This window comes from Hippichthys cyanospilos, chromosome 11 (genome assembly GCF_059441005.1).
Source record: "Hippichthys cyanospilos isolate Australia breed blue-spotted pipefish chromosome 11, RoL_Hcya_1.0, whole genome shotgun sequence".
Lineage (NCBI taxonomy): Eukaryota > Metazoa > Chordata > Actinopteri > Syngnathiformes > Syngnathidae > Hippichthys > Hippichthys cyanospilos.
In genome coordinates, this window is record NC_142379.1 from 22,855,355 (window position 1) to 22,874,391 (window position 19,037).

Consider the following 19,037-nt stretch of genomic DNA (forward strand, 5'->3'; position numbering starts at 1 on the left):
AGCCATATGCTCAGATGTACAGAAAGAGAGTTATGAATTTTTGAATGTGCACTTTTGGCCCATTTTTGCTCATTTACAGGTCCCGAACTGCTCCTTTTTTCTCCCAAACGCTTGACCCGATCGCCTTCAAATTTGCTGTGATGTTTTATCTGACTCTGAGGCACAATTGTTCAAATTTTTGTGACGATCCGCCAACAAATATGTTGGGGGCGGGGCTTTATATTATGCCTTTGATGATTACTTTGCCACATGTGAAACAAACCTTTATAACTCAGCTTTACAAGCTTGGAAAAATCTGAAACTTCACAGACACATGGACACTTAAGCCCTTAACACAAGTGTTTAAAAAAATTTTCAATTGCTTATAAGGCCATCTAGTGGCAAACAAAAATGTCAGTCTGATGTCTCGCCAAAACGAACAAAGTTGCTGTGTTTGGTCCCAGATAGTCTTATCTTTTCTAAACTTCATATATTTGATGGGTTTCCAATGCGGAATACACCTATTAACATATTTTTTGTTATAGTGCAAGCGCCACCTAGTGGCAGCCAAAAATATAGCATTTTTTAAACGTTTTTATGTGTTTAGCTGAGCCCTTTGAAGTAATATAGCTGAAATTAAGTCTGAAAATTCTCTAGACAGCCCTGCTGATCTCCACCAAATTTTATGAAGTTTCGATAATGGGCGTTGCCTCTACGACCATTTTCATTCCGAAGCTTTATCTGTCCAGTAAAAGTTGCTGTAACTTGACCCAGATGATCTGATCTTCTCACAATTTCACACATTGGATGAAAATATTCTCCTGAACATATCGACAAAAACATATTCCAGTTTAAAGCTAGCGCCACCTAGTGGCTGCAAAAAATGTCATTAGTCGAAAGATTACAGTCAATCCTGTTTGGTTTGACCTACAGCTATGAAACTTTGTAGGCAAATGAAGGACTGCAAGACCTACAAAAAAGTTAATAGAAGTGATGTGCTGGGATGTACAGAAAAATTGTTATGAATTTTTTTAATGTGCAGTTTTGTCCCATTCTTAGACATTAGCTGGTCTCAAACTAGTGCCTTTTTCTCTTAAACGATTCACCCCATTACCTTCAACTTTGGCATGAATCATTATCCAACTGAGGGGCACACATAGGCCAAATATCATGAAGATCTCTTGACATAAAAGATGGGGGCGGAGCTTCAAATTATGCTTACTATTTCCTTCGCCAAGAGTGACAAAAATCTTAACTCAGCTGTGACAGCTTCAAACCATCTGAAACTTTCCTGGGACTTTAAAAGTCATGCAATAATACAGCTATGTGATAAACTTTCAAATCATTTACAGCGCCACCCAGTGGCGGACAAAAATCTCATGTTTTATACTTTTATTTACTGTGAAATGCCTGTTTGACTAAATGAACTCAAAAATTGTCAGAAAAGCTATGACCCATTGGAACATTAAGGTTCTGAACTTTTATGACTTTTCAATAAACGGTGTGGCCTCTATGCCAACTCAAAATCTGATGTCTCGCAAAAACAGTAAAAAGTTACTGTAATTGGATCTAGACGATCTGAAATTTTTAAAACTTCATATATAGGATGGGAGTCCAATGTGAAACACACCTACAAGCCTATTTTTTAATCATAGTACGAGTGCCACCTAGTGGCAGCAAAAAATATAGCAAATCCTTCATGTTTTTATGTACTCTGCTGAGCCCTTTGAAGTGATATCCCTTAAATGTTTTCTGAAAAGCCAGTGGCCATGCCTTATGCCCTCCACAAATCAGTACGATGTTTCCACAGTGGGTGTGGCCTATATGGCATTGAAAGTCACAAAATTGGAACAATAAAAGCTGCAGTAACTCCACCCACATTGTCCCACCTTGTCTAAATTTTACATATTTGGAAAGAGTCCTGCAATGAAGTGATATACAACTACTATTTCATCATTCATAGTCCTTGTTCATACCCCGACCTGTTCATACCTCAACGTGCACAGGTCTGCGAGGGCCCTTTATAGCTGCTTGCAGCTCTAGTTATTATTATTATTTACTGTGCAGCGCTTTTCCATTTTTGAGGGCCTAAACATGCACGAAAAGTCACCAAAATTTGCACATTTGTCGGGCCCGGTGAAAAATTGGATATTTTTGTGTTTCCCAAAACAATGCAAAAAAAATGGCTCTGCAGCGCCACCTAAGGTCGAAAAAGTGCACCTAGTCCCGGCCCGTTTGACCTAGAGCTATGAAAATTTTTAGGCATATGTAGGACCTAGAGACCTACAAAATAGTCAGCGTGAGCCATGTGCTCAGATGTACAGAAAAAGAGTTATGATTTTTTGAAGGTGCATTTTTGGCCCATTTTTGGACGTTTGCAGGTCCCAAACTGCTCCTTGTTTCTCCTAAACGCTTTACTCAATCGCCTTCAAATTTGCTGTGGTCAATATTCACACATAGGGGCACAACTGGGCAAAATTTGGTGCAGATCCGCTGACAATTATGATAGGGGCGTGGCTTCAAAATATGTGTTCAATTTTTCCTTCGCCAAGAGTGACATAAACCTTAATAACTTTGATGTACTAGCTTAAAAAAATCTAAAACTTCATAGACACATGGAAACTTATGACTTTAACACCTTTAAAAAAAGTTTTTTTAAATACCTACAAGCACCGCCTAGTGGTTGATTAAAATGTCATTTTTTACACTTTCATGTATTGTGCTCAGTCTGTTTGAGTAAAACAAGTGAAAACTGGTCAGAATATCATTAAGACATGGAATATTAAGGTTTTAAAATTTTACGACTTTTCGATAATGGGCGTAGTCTGCACGCCACCTCAAAGTCAGATGACTCGCCAAAACGAAAAAAGTGGCTGTAATTGGCCCCAAAATGGCCTTATGAGTGGAAAATGGCCTCTCACTCCCGGCCCGTTTGACCTAAAGCTACAAAAATTTGTAGCCTTATGTAGGACCTCGAGCCCTACAAAAAAGTCAGCGCGAGCCATATGCTCAGATGTACAGAAAGAGAGTTATGAATTTTTGAATGTGCACTTTTGGCCCGTTTTTGCTCATTTGCAAGCCCCGAACTGCTCCTTTTTTCTCCCAAACGCTTGACCCGATCGACTTCAAATTTGCTGTGATGTTTTATCTGACTGTGAGGCACAATTGTTCAAATTTTTGTGACGATCCGCCAACAAATATGTTGGGGGCGGGGCTATATATTATGCCTTTGACGATTACTTTGCCACATGTGAAACAAACCTTTATAACTCAGCTTTACAAGCTTAGAAAAATCTGAAACTTCACTGACACATGGAGACTCAAGCCCTTAACACAAGTGTTTAAACAAATCTTCAATTGCTTATGAGGCCATCTAGTGGCAAACAAAAATGTCAGTCTGATGTCTCGCCAAAACGAACAAAGTTGCTGTGTTTGGTCCCAGATGGTCTTATCTTTTCTAAACTTCATATTTTTGATGGGTTTCCAATGCGGAATACACCATATTTGGTAAGAGTCCTGCACTGAAGTCATCTACAACTACTTTTTCATCGTTCATAGTCCTTGTTCATACTCCGACCTGTTCATACCCCAACGTGCACAGGTCTGCGAGGGCCCTTTATAGCTGCTTGCAGCTCTAGTTATAAATATGTTTCGTTGTTTAATTTTTTTATTTAAGTATTTTGAATGTACTGGTATTGTAACTCATTTATTGTGGACTGTTTTATCATTTATTCACATTTGTTTTCAGTTCTGACATGCAATGGCCGGTAGAGGCCTCTGGCGTTTCCATGAGCTGCTTGCAAAAGCCGGATGAGGCGTCTCCAGAGTTGCTACCAGCTGCACGCAGAGCCGTAAAAGGCGTCTCCAGAGTTGCAATTCCGAATTATTCATGAACAATTAAAGGTGAAAAATATGGAATTATGGGTAAATAATATTTATGAATTATTGGAATGGTGGAAATGATATATGAGGTGAAATGAAATGAGTTAAATATTAGGAATGTGAAATTGGAAAGCTCAACTTGTGAAATGTTGAGTCTCCCGTTGGGAATGAATTGTGAAAATGAAATTGAAAATGAATTGTGAAATATTAAAGGGTGAAAAATATGAAATTATGGGAAAATATTGGAATGTATAAATTACTGGAATGATGGGAACCCTAACCCTAAAACGAGATGAATGAGCTAAATATTGAAAATATGAAATGTGAAAGCTGTTAACAAATGTAAAATCACCCAATGTTAAGTCAATGGGATTTTTGCCGTGGAAAACAGGGAATTGTGGGAAATCTGTAAATATTGGGAATGAGGAAAATGGAAGCAGTCGTCGCACAATTAATTAGGATCATATGAAAATGGAATGGTGTGAATCGGATGAACTGGGAATGAGTGGAAACGCGTCAAAAAACAGGCTGAATAAAACAGGGCTAACATACGTGTAAATGTTTTCGTCTTTACACAATTATGCGTGTTGATAAACGTCTTAGTTTTAATTTAGTTGATGTAGTTGATGTTTTGGTATGTCGGCCATTGCTTGCAGTCATTGGGTAGTTGGTCGACGGGGCGTATGCCGGCTTTGTCCAAAAAAAAAGGGAGAGACACCAAGGTTCTTCGTACTGATGATTACTGAGTGCACTTGTTTGCAACAGTTCACACCGTATAACTGACACATACAAAACAGATGTCAGCTACGGACAACATAATATGCATTTAAACATAAACCAAACTCATACATATCACTTTGGGCCGCTAAAGATAGACAAAGCTGGAAACACTTTACGTCTTCAATGAATATGCGCGTGCCGTCACGTCTGACTTGATGACAGCAGCGTTAATGATTTACCCGGAAGCCCCTTTCGCGACCCTAAATAAACTCTGCTAGTTGACGGATTGAAAACCATCCATAAATTAACACTATTGCTCCCGTGGACTTAGAAATAATATGTAGCCATTTCAACCGAAATACAAAATATAGAAATCGAACAGAACAAAATTAGGTTATGTTTCAATACAACATCGCTCTCTTCCGGCGAATGAACGGTATTTCTTTGCCAACCTTCACAGGGCGTCTCCAAATTACAAGAGGGAGTGCCCGTCGGGCTTTGCTTGCAGCACAATGAACGACAGCTCGTGGCTTCTCATGTGCCATCGCTCGAGGCAACTCTGGAGACGCCTTTTCCAGCTTTGCGTGCAGCTCATGGAAACGCCAGAAGCCTCTACAGTGGCCATTGAATTGATTTTATAATATTATTTGATCTTTAATTTTCTCAAATTACAAAGTTTATTTCGTCCGTTGAGTCAGTTCTAGAGGAACAAAAAAAATGGCACTGATCCTTTGACCCAATAGTCTGTGTCCACATCATCAGAAATTTCAGACTCGGAGTCCAACCCTTTTATTGCCTCTTCATCATCCAGCATCTGTAGGCCCTTTTCAATTGTGTATCTAGCAGCCATGACACCTTGGATGAGTAGTGTTTTCAATAGATCAATATGTAGTTATATAAATGAATACACTCTCCCTTACGCACGCACACACACACATGCACGCACACACAATACATATAGTAATGTTGGCTATCTTAGGGTTAGGGCATGCCTAACCCTCAAGTAGCACTCTACCTGTGTGCAATGATCACAGCCAGAAACAGGTAATTTGTCTGAACAGCATACAGTGATGAGACAAGAAAAAAAAGGGAAAAGAGGAACTGTCAATGACTGGACAGTTACACATATACAAACACACATTCTAACAAACATACACGATGGATCACATTGTTCTATTGCTGGGTAATTTACTTTTAGGGTAAGGGTTAACCCTAACCCTAGCTAGTGTTAGCCTGTTACAACATCGGGTAGTTTTTGATAAACAATAATAACAGTCTTGAAAGACACACATACAATATTATATGAAGATAATACTTACACGTATCTGCTCTTGTTGTGTAAAATACTCTTCCTGAGGGGTGACACTTTTGATATAGTCTGTTTGGTCCACAGTTAATTTATTCCTGACAGCCACAGTTGATAAGAATCAAAGTTTCCCATTGGATTCCATAGAAAATGCATGTCATTTTTGACCCACTTATGGAAACTTGGGGTAGTTATACAAAAACTACAATTTCTTAAAATGTATAAAAGGCATGTCAAAAATGTAAACGGAATTATATCAAAAACATGTATTTTGAGGAATACCGGGAAGATTAAATGATAACGATTTTTCATTACAAAGATATTTCATTAAAACAACCTCACCGGGTCATTTTTGACACTTATGAATCTAAGGGTTAAAACAAGACATAACTGAGAGTGATGCTGGCGTCATCAAAAAGCGACCAATTCTATCGCGCGGGGGATTTGAAAACAAACATGTCGGACAAGACAGCGGAAATGATAGCCATTCGAAAGTAAGTTTAACTATTAATATTAATTTCTCTAGGCAATTCACGTAGCAGTTGTTTTACAAAACATGTAAAACGTAAACATTATTCATTGGTTGTTGGTTTATGATCTTACATAAGTGAACGTAGATGCAACTCTACGAAAAAAAGTAAGCATTATGTAACCGTTGAAATATAACAGTTCATGCAGAAATCTTTTACTCCAAAGTGTATTTCAAGACATCAAGACAATCTTTTCATCCCAACTGTGCAGTGTTTCTCGTCACAGCTACATGAGCGACTTTTGCTCCATCTTCTTACAAACATGAAAATTTTAAATGAGTAGTAAGTGATACAATGAATAACGCCATGCATAACATTGTGGCGTAACATCTGTTTACATGTCTGATGCCCTCTGATCGAATAGTCACCGATACACGTTTCCAGGCAGCCAACATTGTTTATCTAATCCGATCAGCCATCAGTCTTTCCTCCACTCCGCAGTGGACACAATCTCGCACCCAAACCCTCCTTGGAGAGGCTTCCGACCGAATGACAAAACAAACGCTATAGACTACTATCTTGGTAACCAGAATGTTTTGCCCAGCGTGACTTATATCGATCTTCAATCATCCTAAAACATGACATTATTTAAATACATTAGGAAATTACACATGAGTGAAACATTTTTGAGCACGTCTGCTCCACAGCCCCAAGGTTGTGGGGTTGATTCAGACTTTTTCAGTGGTTTGTCCCTTTTTTCCCTAAACTGTGTGTGTGTGTGTGTGTGTGTGTGTGTGTGTGTGTGTGTGTGTATATATATATATATCTATATATATATATATATATATATATATATATATATATATATATATATATATATATATATATATATATATATATATATATATGTGTACAGTATAGCATATATACTATATATATATTTGTAAAAAAAAAATGGGGGGGGGGGGGGTCTCCAGTTACTCGTTCTAGCTAAGTATATTGGGCACTCTAAATTGTCATCAAGTGTGTTTGTTTGTGTGAATGTTTTTCTGTAATTGTCTGGCAACTAGTTCAGTGTGGTTCATACGGTGGCCGACTTGGGCAAATTGCTGCAAATGACAGAATATGAACAAAACATGAATGAAGTAAACAAACGAAAGAAAAAAGGACTGCAAATACAAAAAAATAACAACTGCAAATAAAAATGCAAACCCAATAAAAGAAACACTGCAAGTACTACATGCTGCGTTCACAAAAAAGTGAAAGCAAAACAACAAATGATATCACACTTTTCCCAAAACGGAAACAGACACCGAATGGAAAACAACTTCTGAAGAAAAATGTTGCATGTTGACGTTTTCACAATGGAAGTGAGCCAGGCCACTAGGGCGCGCCACTGGACCAAAAATGTTGTGACACCAGATCCGCTGAGAAAACCTGACTTTAACCCATGTGCCGTATTTTGACCATTTTAAAGTCATTTTTTCATATCATCCTTAAAGTATTTTAGCCAAGGGATGGCATCCTTCTGGTAGTTTGATAACTAAATGGTCGTGCCATGTTGAACGTTAACATGTTTTCACCAGCTAATTGAAATTTCAGCTCTCTAGTTTCTTCTTTACCTTTGATGTGAAATGTCTTTAATCCAAAGATCAAAGGATTGTACAAAATAACGCACAATATAAAATAGAAATATGCTTCAGTGCAGTGAATTAGCTGCACGCGATGTGTCATTAAATAAAAGTGCTAAATCCTGCCAGAGAAAAAAAAAGCAAATACAAAAAAAACAAAACAAGAACATTTCTTTTTACATTAGGCAGTGCATGTTGATGCCTGCTTAATTCATTCAATCCCAAAGGCATTTTCCGTCGGCTGAACCTGAAATAATGTTTTGGAGATGATTTAGTTTAACTGTACGTGCACACCAAACGCGAACGAGGCGAAAAAGTGGAGAGTTTTGTATTGTAGTCAATGGAGTTTGCGTGACTGCGTGAATGCACGTCGGGCGACGCAATGGACGCGAATGGAGCGACGTGAATGGCCACGCACGGTCATGAGAAGCGAAATTTCACGTGAAATTAATTTTTTTTTTTTTACTTTTTCCGCTTTTCGCGTCGCGACAGCCAATTAACTTCGGGGACATTCAACGGTTCACGCAGGGGGCAGGAAAGAATCATGGCGCCAGCTTTGCGGTCACCGGGAGCGATCCAACACGGCCAGCTGAGCTTTCAATACAAAACAGATCAAGCAAGAGCACTCACCTGGCTTGTAGAAAGGCGGAAGCGAGAACTTGGGACAACTGGTATGTGCAGCGTTTGCTTCACTTAACAGCTGTTGAACTGTAGTTACTGTGCTAAGCTAACGATAGCGCAGCATTGTCAGCACAATATTTAGCATGGTCTCGGCCACTTGATTGCAACATTGAAACTTTTATTTTTTGACAGGCGAGTATTGCCAAAAAGAAAATAGGTGCTGTCGGTGAAAATATTGGCTCTGTCACATCCCAGAAAAGTGAAAGCAATGCTCTTCTTTCCGGATCTACCGTAAAGATAAAAAAATGGACAAAAAGTACAACATCAACATAAAGCCCCGCAAATGAGCGCAGCGATTCGGCGAATGATTCGGCGTTTGGTGTGCACGTATCATAACAGTTCATACCCCCCCTCCAATATAAATCTAAGGCGTTGACCGGTCTGCGGTGATCAAAAGGTTGGAGGCCTCTGATTTAATTGATTCCTTTTTAATTAAAATAAATAAATAACGGTCTAAATCTTACACAGTGTCCCTTTAAAGAAAGAATACAAACATTTCCCAGTGTAATGATTGCATGACAATTGACGACAATTGTTCCATGCTGATGTATGCTGTGTGTGTGTTTTTGTTTCATGAAGATAATAACATAAAACAAACTAAGAGCGATTGTAGTTGAACGGGAAACATTTTACTTGGGTCAAGCAGATTCTGTTGATGGCAGCCAGCCAAAATTGTCTTCGTCATTCACTTCAGGAGTCCTAAAGAATAGAAGTCCACTTCTGTTTTGTGCTCTGGAAAGTTTTGGTAATTTTGAGATGTTCAATCTGTTCTCTGGAGTCACATCTATAAATTCGCTCGAGAGCGAGCAAGAGGAATGTGTATTTAGTGTTATGTTTTGCATTATTACATATTTATAGGGCATCACATTGAAATAGTTAGCTCTCGACTCAAATTTAAAGCAACCATTGCCCACAAAATTTAATCCAATCCTCAAGCAACATCTTTATTTGTCTCTTTTATTATTTCAACATTCAGTAGTTTGGCACTTCATCAAAAAGTTTAATTTCTTAAACTTGTCAATAGCAATGATTTGCATTACCTTTGGCATCTACATTGGATTTGAACTTTGAGTAAACTATGCAAACTATTAGGAGATATGATATATAAAAAGTAGAAACAAGAACATAATGCACATGTTATAAACTTCTTTAGCAGCCTCAGTTTTACTCTTTACAGGTGTTAAAATCTATGGTTATGTCATCAACCAAGCTTATATCCTTTTGCCTGGCCACAGCGGATGAACCCTCTAACACGACAAACAACTTCACAGTTATAAGGCACTGGTGCACTTTATTTCAACATCACACATGAACAAACTGCTCTCCATAAGAGTCAAGTGCAGAGAGAAGGGAATACATAAAAGGCGCGGACATCAAGCACACTTCTTCTATTGTCCTTTGTCAGCAACAAACAAACAAGGATATTACAGTAACAAGCAGTCATACAATAACATTCAACAACAGGCTTTCACGGTTGATATAACGTTTTGGTTTGGCATTAAATCATGCATTTACAGATGATTATTACCCATTGAAAACGTGTTTGCTAAATTATTTTAGCAAACAGCAATCAACTCAGTCACTAAATAGTGAATTCAACATAGGTGATGCACAGTGTCTAAGCTGACACAATGCCCGAGCAAGATTGCTGATTTGTAAATAAATTAACTTTCTTCACTTTGCTTATTCATTTTAAGAATTTTGATTTACTGTACTCATCTTTACTTTTGAATTGAATGGGAGTTACTAGTACAGGGTCCCCGCGGGTCCTTAAAAAGTCTGAAATATTTATTTTGACTTTCAAGGTCTTAAAATGTCTTGAATTTTAGCGTTAAGGTCTTAAATTTCATGTCTTTCCGATCCGTCTGGTCTCGTGCTTGATTTTCATTTTAACCACCGCACCATCTGTGGACAGCACCTCAAGCTACGTGCTTGCAACTTGCATCATTTAGTGACTGAAGAGGAATGCAATGCATTACGTTTGGTTAGCCTAGTTTTCAAGCAGCAGAGTGACAGTCAATTTGCGATGGGAAAGTGTGTGTTAAATGACGGTTGGAGGACGAGAGGTATCAGGAATGGCTGATAAAAGTAGAAAACGTTCATGAAGCAAGGTGAATAATAAAAGAATGTCTTTTTAACAACTGTCTTGGTCATAATCCAGTAGGTCTATAGATGGTTTTTACGGTGCGTCATCAGCTATGTCATAAACCTGGAAGAAGCCATCTTGGAGTTACTCGGTACCATAACACTGCATGGGCACTACATATATCTGCAACATCGTTCGGAAAAATGGTCAATAATTGCCCTGTTTCGGGTTGCACAAATTGGGCAGACCGAGAAAAACATTTAGACTATTACAGGCTTCCAAAAGTGATCAAAAATCAGGGAGAGCAATGCCAGAAATTATCGGAGGAAAGGAGACACCTGTGGTTGGCAAAGCTCAACCAGGATCTGAGGGGAGAAAATCCGGACAACATCCGAATTTGTTCCGCTCATTTTTTTTCCAGTTAAGAAAATATTGATTGCAAGCAACTAATAACAAAGTTTGCAATGCAATGATGACATTGTAACAGTAACTTGTAAAAATGTTTATTTATTGTTTGTGGTGTTTTTCTGACTGTTTGCTTATTTTAATGTAAGGGACTTTGGTATGACATAAAGAAACATTGGCATAATTCTTATTATCAAGCTACCACATGTTGCATAAATAAGTTAAATTGTTCTGATTCTTCTGAAAATGTTGCGTCTCCTTCACCCATCCACACACCATCTGGTTGTAAGCCTCCAAACCTTTGTAGGATTTAAGATCTTTAAGAGCTGTGTGTATGGGCTTGGTGAAAAAAAAACAAGTAGTTGACTATATCTGGATATGTAATTGTGGGAAGAATAGCCAGATCGTCGTTTATCCAGAATGAGTCAGCCAACTCATATGGACCGACACCCCCGATAAACTGTAATTTTTCTACATACCGGGCTTTCTCTTGTGTTTTGAGTCAATGTATGCCTTCGCATCAGCGACAGGTTTTGCTAAGGGTTTTTTTTTTTTTTTTCGACTGATAATTTTATTTAATCTGTCCAAGATACACATGATGGCATTGCACTCCATTTGTCGAGTACCTCCATAATGGCGGCGCATCCCGGTTACTCCCCACAATGTGATGTCAGTGAAAACCCTCTATACATAGATTATTGAATATACTTGCATTTATTCATCATTTAGAAAAGGGATGACAGATTAATGTTTTAGGACTGTTCTATGTCTTTTTTTTTGTAATTCCTATGTGGGCCCAAAATTTAGAAATTACCTGAAATACATGTACATATACAGTTTATACATCCACTTAACCACGTCAGGATGGAAAGTCAGCTCCTGATTTGTGTCCATCTGATGAGTCTTAAGCTCCTAAATTTTCCTCTCAGTGGACTTGAAAAGGTCTTAAAAGTCTTTAAATTTGCTGCTAAGATATGTGCAGATACCCTGTAGTAATAATGTGCTTGAATGTATTCATGGTATATTCAAAGCTATATAGTAAATTGGAAAAACAGTTTTGCTCTTCACAAAGAAGTCACCAAGATCCGTTGGAAAACCACCACATTTAGCAAGAAGTTGCGAAGTTGGCATCACTTGTGTGTAGTGTGTTGCAGCACTGTGACACCATTCTTCCAGCAGCTTGTGACAAAGAAGAGGAGATGAACCCTGCAGGAGAAAAACTCCTCTTCTTCCAGGTTTTGATATTTTTCTTCTCACCAATACACACATCCATTTCGTGTATGTGCATGTTTGTGATATGCGTACGTGTATGTGTATGCAGGACAGGCGCCGCGTGCAGAAAGTCGTGTGGCGTCAGCTCTTTGTTCTGGACTCCATGGTCTGTGAACTGGAGGGCCTCCAATCTGCCAAGCAACTACTGACACAACCCTGTCCCTCGCAGTCACAGAGTAAGTAGGAAGTAAGGTGAAACCCTGTTAATCACAAGGGATATGCGTGAAAATTTGTGATGCATAGCGACCATATATAACATTTTTGTATTGTCTCTATATCGCAGATTTTCACGTAATAGTTTGAACCCTCTGAAACACTTCAAATGCATTTTGACCTTGGGCCGATGAATTATCCAATTCATATTGACGGGGAAACTGTCATGGTGGGGCATGGCGAGTGGAATGCGGGTGTGTGGGAAGAGCGTACGTTTTTGTATTGTCAATGGAGTTCGCGCGACGGGCGAGATGACGCGTCTAGCGACGACGCGATGGAGCGACGCGCGGTGCATAATTACGCATGACGTGAGAAGTTAAAAAAATTGACCTTTTGCCGCGTCACGTCAGCCAGTCAGCTGAATGTTCAACGTTTCAAGCAGGGGGCAGGAACGAATCATGGCGGCTGCTTTGTGGTCACCGGGAGTTATCCAGCTGAGCTTTCAATACAAATTGGAGCCAAGCAAGAGCACTCACCTGGCTTGTAGAAAGGCAGAAGGGAGAACTTGGGACAACTGGTTTGTGCAGCGTTTGCTTCCTTTTTTAACAGCTGTTGAACCGTAGTTACTGTGCTGAGCTAACGATAGTACAGCACTGACAGTACAGTATTTAGCACACACACACAATGGATGTTCACATTTTTCTATTGCTATTCTTGGTAATTTTTCAAAAACGTTAAAAAGTTAAAAATAATGATACTTCATGAAAACATGAAATCATTCTTGCATGGTCCTAAATATAATACTAAATATTATACAAGTGATTATTCTTCACCAAAATGACAACAATGGCATAAAAATGTACTGATTCTAATATGGGTCATTTTTGACCCTCTTATGAAAGTGTACGGTTCAGTCACTCGTGCATCTAAGGGTTAAACACAGTTGAAACACGTAGACTTAGTAAAACATGATTTTTATAGTACTTTGTACATTTTTACTAGCTTTTAAGAAGTCACAGACTCTCATACAACAATAGGGGTTGTGATTTCTTTTTCAGTTCTCCAACAGACAGTTTTTACTCAAGAGTTGCATCTTAACTGTAATGCTGCGTGCACACCGAACACGAAAATTCGAGTTGCAAGGCTCATTCGCGGGGCTTTCTGTTGCTGTTGTACTTTTTGTCCACTTTTTTGTCATGCGAAGAGAGGAGAGGGGAGTGGAGCGAACTTGCTGTGCACTTTACGGTAGACCCGGAAAGAAGAGCATTGCTAAGAGCTTTCACTTTTCTGGTATGTGGCAGAGCCATTATTTTCACCGGCAGCACCTTTATTCTTTTTTTTTCACTGCGTGTCCCTCGCTTTACGGCAATACTCGTCTGCCAAAAAAAAAAAAAAAGTTTCAATGTCGCAATCAAGTGGCCAATACCGTGCTAAATACTGAGCTGACAATGCTGCACTATCGTTAGCTTAGCACATTAACTACGGTTCTTCAGCTGTTAAAAAAGGAAGCAAACGCTGCACATACCAGTTGTCCCACGTTCTCGCTTCTGCCTTTATACAAGCCAGGTGATTGCTCTTGCTTGGCTTCGTTTTGTATTGAAAGCTCAGCTGGTCGTGTTGGACAGCTCTCGGTGACCGCAAAGCAGCCGCCATGATTCGTTGCTGCCCCCTGCTTGAGATGTTGAATGTTCCCGAAGTTGATTGGCTGTCGTGACGCAAAACGCGAAAAAAGTTAAAAAATATAAACTTCACGCAAAAGGCGAAATTTCACCTCTCGTGACTGCGCGCGGCCATTCGCGTTGCTCCATTCGAGTCGCCTGACGCGCCATCGCACCCAGTCGCACGAACTCCATTGACTATAATACAAAACTCAACGCTATTTCGCCTCGTTCGTGTTAGGTGTGCACGCAGCATAAAGCAGACACAAAACAAAAGACTAACATTTCATCTGAATAATGTTTATATAAGATGTGATGTGTCATAGTGTACCCAATAAAAATTTGCATTGTTGTTTAAACATTTAAACTATCTACTTTATTGGCCTGCTTCCAAAACAGTCACTATTAGGACTCTCCCAAAAAGTTCTTGATATACGACACTCTTTCCTCTCCCTCCGATCAGGTGGCCTTAAGACTATTTGCTGGACTGGGCTGGCAACTCAAGGGCACTCTTAGATACACACATATTTACAGACTTCAAACATACACGTCGCCACTTTCAACATCATGTGACACGACATTGCTGTGAAAGCGCTGGGACTACTACTTAGCCAGCCAGATCATCAACATGCTCTCCTTTACCCACAGAAACAAGCTCACCAAGGTCACACACAGCATCCAAAATCATTAACCAGCCCATCACGGACCTCTGTCAACCAAACAATAAAGCCATCACTCATTTGGCCCGGACTATCACCAGAGACTCAGATCATCCACTACACATATATTTCTGCACACTAAATAATAATAATAATAATAATAATAATAATAACTAGAGCTGCAAGCAGCTATAAAGGGCCCTCGCAGACCTGTGCACGTTGGGCTATGAACAGGTCAGGGTATGAACAAGGACTATGAATGATGAAAAATTTGTTGTAGATCACTTCAGTGCAGGACTATTACCAAATATCTAAAATTTAGACATGGTGGGACAATGTGTGTGGAGTTACTGCAGCTTTTATTGTTCCAATTTTGTGACTTTCAATGCCATATAGGCCACACCCAGTGTCGAAACATTGTACTGATTTGTGGAGGGCATAAGGCATGGCCACTGGCTTTTCAGAAGGCATTTAAGGGATATCACTTCAAGGGGCTCAGCAGAGTACATAAAAACATTAAGGATTTGCTAAATTTTTTGCTGCCATTAGGTGGCGCTCGTACTATGATAAAAAAAAGGCTTGTAGGTGTGTTTCACATTGGACTCCCATCCCATATATGAAGTTTTGCAAACATCAGATCATCTAAGTCCAATTACAGCAACTTTTACCGTTTTGGCGAGACAACAGACTTTGAGTTGGCATAGAGGCCACGCCCTTTATTGAAAAGTCATAAAAGTTGAGAACCTTAATGTTCCAGTGTGTCATAGCTTTTCTGACCATTTTTGAGTTCATTTAGTCAAACAGGCATTTCACAGTACATAAAAGTATAAAAAATGAGATTTTTGTCCGCCACTGGGTGGCGCTGTAAATCATTTGAAAGTTTATCATATAGCTGTATTATTGCATGACTTTTAAAGTCCCAGGAAAGTTTCAGATGGTTTGAAGCTGTCACAGCTGAGTTAAGATTTTTGTCACTCTTGGCGAAGGAAATATTAAACATAATTTGAAGCTCCGCCCCCATCTTTTATGTCAAGAGATCTTCATGATATTTGGCCTATGTGTGCCCCTCAGTTGGATAATGATTCATGCCAAAGTTGAAGGTAATAGGGTGAATCGTTTAAGAGAAAAAGGCACTAGTTTGAGACCAGCTAATGTCTAAGAATGGGACAAAACTGCACATTAAAATAATTCATAACAATTTTTCTGTACATCCCAGCACATCACTTCTATTAACTTTTTTGTAGATCTTGCAGTCCTTCATTTGCCTACAAAGTTTCATAGCTGTAGGTCAAACCAAACAGGATTGACTGTAATCTTTCGACTAATGACTTTTTTTGCAGCCACTAGGTGGCGCTAGCTTTAAACTGGAATATATTTTTGTCGATATGTTCAGGAGAATATTTTCATCCAATGTGTGAAATTGTGAGAAGATCAGATCATCTGGGTCAAGTTACAGCAACTTTTACTGGACAGATAAAGCTTCGGAATGAAAATGGTCGTAGAGGCCATGCCCATTATCGAAACTTCGTAAAATTTGGTGGAGATTAGCAGGGCTGTCTAGAGAATTTTCAGACTTAATTTCAGCGATATTACTTCAAAGGGCTCAGCTAAACACATAAAAACGTTTAAAAAATGCTATATTTTTGGCTGCCATTAGGTGGCGCTCGCACTATAACAAAAAATATGTTGAAAGGTGTATTCCGCATTGGAAACCCATCAAATATATGAAGTTTAGACAAGATAAGACCATCTGGGACCAAACACAGCAACTTTGTTCGTTTTGGCGAGACATCAGACTGACATTTTTGTTTGCCACTAGATGGCCTCACAAGATATTGAAGTTTTTTTTAAACACTTGTGTTAAGGGCTTGAGTCTCCATGTGTCTGTGAAGTTTCAGATTTTTCTAAGCTTGTAAAGCTGAGTTATAAAGGTTTGTTTCACATGTGGCAAAGTAATCATCAAAGGCATAATATAAAGCCCCGCCCCCAACATATTTGATTGCGGATCGTCACAAAAATTTGAACAATTGTGCCTGACAGTCAGATAAAACATCACAGCAAATTTGAAGTCGATCGGGTCAAGCGTTTGGGAGAAAAAAGGAGCAGTTCGGGACCTGCAAATGAGCAAAAACGGGCCAAAAGTGCACATTCAAAAATTCATAACTCTCTTTCTGTACATCTGAGCATATGGCTCGCGCTGACTTTTTTGTAGTGCTCGAGGTCTTACATAAGGCTACAAATTTTTGTAGCTTTAGGTCAAACGGGCCGGGAGTGAGAGGCTATTTTCCACTCATAAGGCCATTTTGGGGCCAATTACAGCCACTTTTTTCGTTTTGGCGAGTCATCTGACTTTGATGTGGCGTGCAGACTACGCCCATTATCAAAAAGTCGTAAAATTTTAAAACCTTAATATTCCATGTCTTAATGATATTCTGACCAATGTTCATTTGTTTTACTCAAACAGACTGAGCACAATACATGAAAGTGTAAAAAATGACATTTTAATCAACCACTAGGCGGCGCTAGATGGTATTTAAAAAAACTTTTTTCAAAGGTGTTGAAGACATAAGTTTCCATGTGTCTATGAAGTTTTAGTTTTTTTTAAGCTAGTACATCAAAGTTATTAAGGTTTATGTCCCTCTTGGCGAAGGAAAAATTGAACACATAATTTGAAGCCACGCCCCTATCATATATGTCAGCGGATCTGCACCAAATTTTGCCCACTTGTGCCCCTATGTGTGAATATGGACCACAGCAAATTTGAAGGTGATTGAGTAAAGCGTTTAGGAGAAACAAGGAGCAGTTTGGGACCTGCAAACGTGCAAAAATGGGCCAAAAATGCACATTCAAAAATTCATAACTCTTTTTCTGTACATCTGAGCACATGGCTCGCGCTGACTTTTTTGTAGGTCTCTAGGTCCTACATATGCCTAAAAATTTTCGTAGCTCTAGGTCAAACGGGCCGGGACCAGGTGCACTTTTTTAACCTTAGGTGGCGCTGCAGAGCCATTTTTTTTGCATTGTTTTGGGAAACACAAAAATATCCAATTTTTCACCGGGCCCGACAAATGTGCAAATTTTGGTGACTTTTCGTGCATGTTTAGGCCCTCAAAATTGGAAAAGCGCTGCACAGTAAATAATAATAATAACTAGAGCTGCAAGCAGCTATAAAGGGCCCTTGCAGACCTGTGCACGTTGAGGTATGAACAGGTCGGGGTATGAACAAGGACTATGAATGATGAAATAGTAGTTGTATATCACTTCATTGCAGGACTCTTTCCAAATATGTAAAATTTAGACAAGGTGGGACAATGTGGGTGGAGTTACTGCAGCTTTTATTGTTCCAATTTTGTGACTTTCAATGCCATATAGGCCACATTCACTGTCGAAACATCGTACTGATTTGTGGAGGGCATAAGGCATGGCCACTGGCTTTTCAAAAAACATTTAAGGGATGTCACTTCAAGGGGCTCAGCAGAGTACATAAAAACATTAAGGATTTGCTATATTTTTTGCTGCCACTAGGTGGCGCTCGTACTATGATAAAAAATAGGCTTGTAGGTGTGTTTCACATTGGACTCCCATCCCATATATGAAGTTTTGCAAACATCAGATCATCTAGGTCCAATTACAGCAACTTTTACCGGTTTGGCGAGACATCGGATTTTGAGTTGGCATAGAGGCCACGCCCTTTAATGAAAAGTCATAAAAGTTGAGAACCTTAATGTTCCAATGTGTCATAGCTTTTCTGACCATTTTTTAGTTCATTTAGTCAAACAGGCATTTCACAGTACATAAAAGTATAAAAAATAAGATTTTTGTCCGCCACTGGGTGGCGCTGTAAATGATTTGAAAGTTTATCACATAGCTGTATTATTGCATTACTTTTAAAGGCCCAGGAAAGTTTCAGATGGTTTGAAGCTGTCATAGCTGAGTTATTAAGATTTTTGTCACTCTTGGCAAAGGAAGTATTAAACATAATTGGAAGCTCCGCCCCCATCTTTTATGTCAAGAGATCTTCACGATATTTGGACTATGTGTGCCCCTCAGTTGGATAATGATTCATGCCAAAGTTGAAGGTAATGGGGTGAATCATTTAAGAGAAAAAGGCACTAGTTTGAGACCAGCTAATGTC

General features: G+C 39.2%; 1 protein-coding gene across 3 annotated transcripts in view; it reads left to right on the top strand.

Moving 5' to 3' along the window:
- The first annotated feature begins 6,311 nt into the window (after window positions 1-6,311).
- The window catches only part of LOC148416369 (uncharacterized), a 42,424-nt gene continuing 29,698 nt past the window's right edge, over window positions 6,312-19,037 (top strand). Inside the window, exons 1-3 of one of the 3 annotated variants that reach the window (XM_088428447.1) lie at window positions 6,312-6,381; window positions 12,305-12,395; window positions 12,482-12,608. In XM_088428447.1, coding sequence (XP_088284573.1) covers window positions 6,344-6,381; window positions 12,305-12,395; window positions 12,482-12,608 — 256 coding nt within the window. In that variant the 5' untranslated portion in view covers window positions 6,312-6,343. The remainder of the gene's footprint in view (window positions 6,382-12,304; window positions 12,396-12,481; window positions 12,609-19,037) is intronic. The other 2 variants (XM_088428445.1, XM_088428444.1) reach the window with 2 other exon arrangements.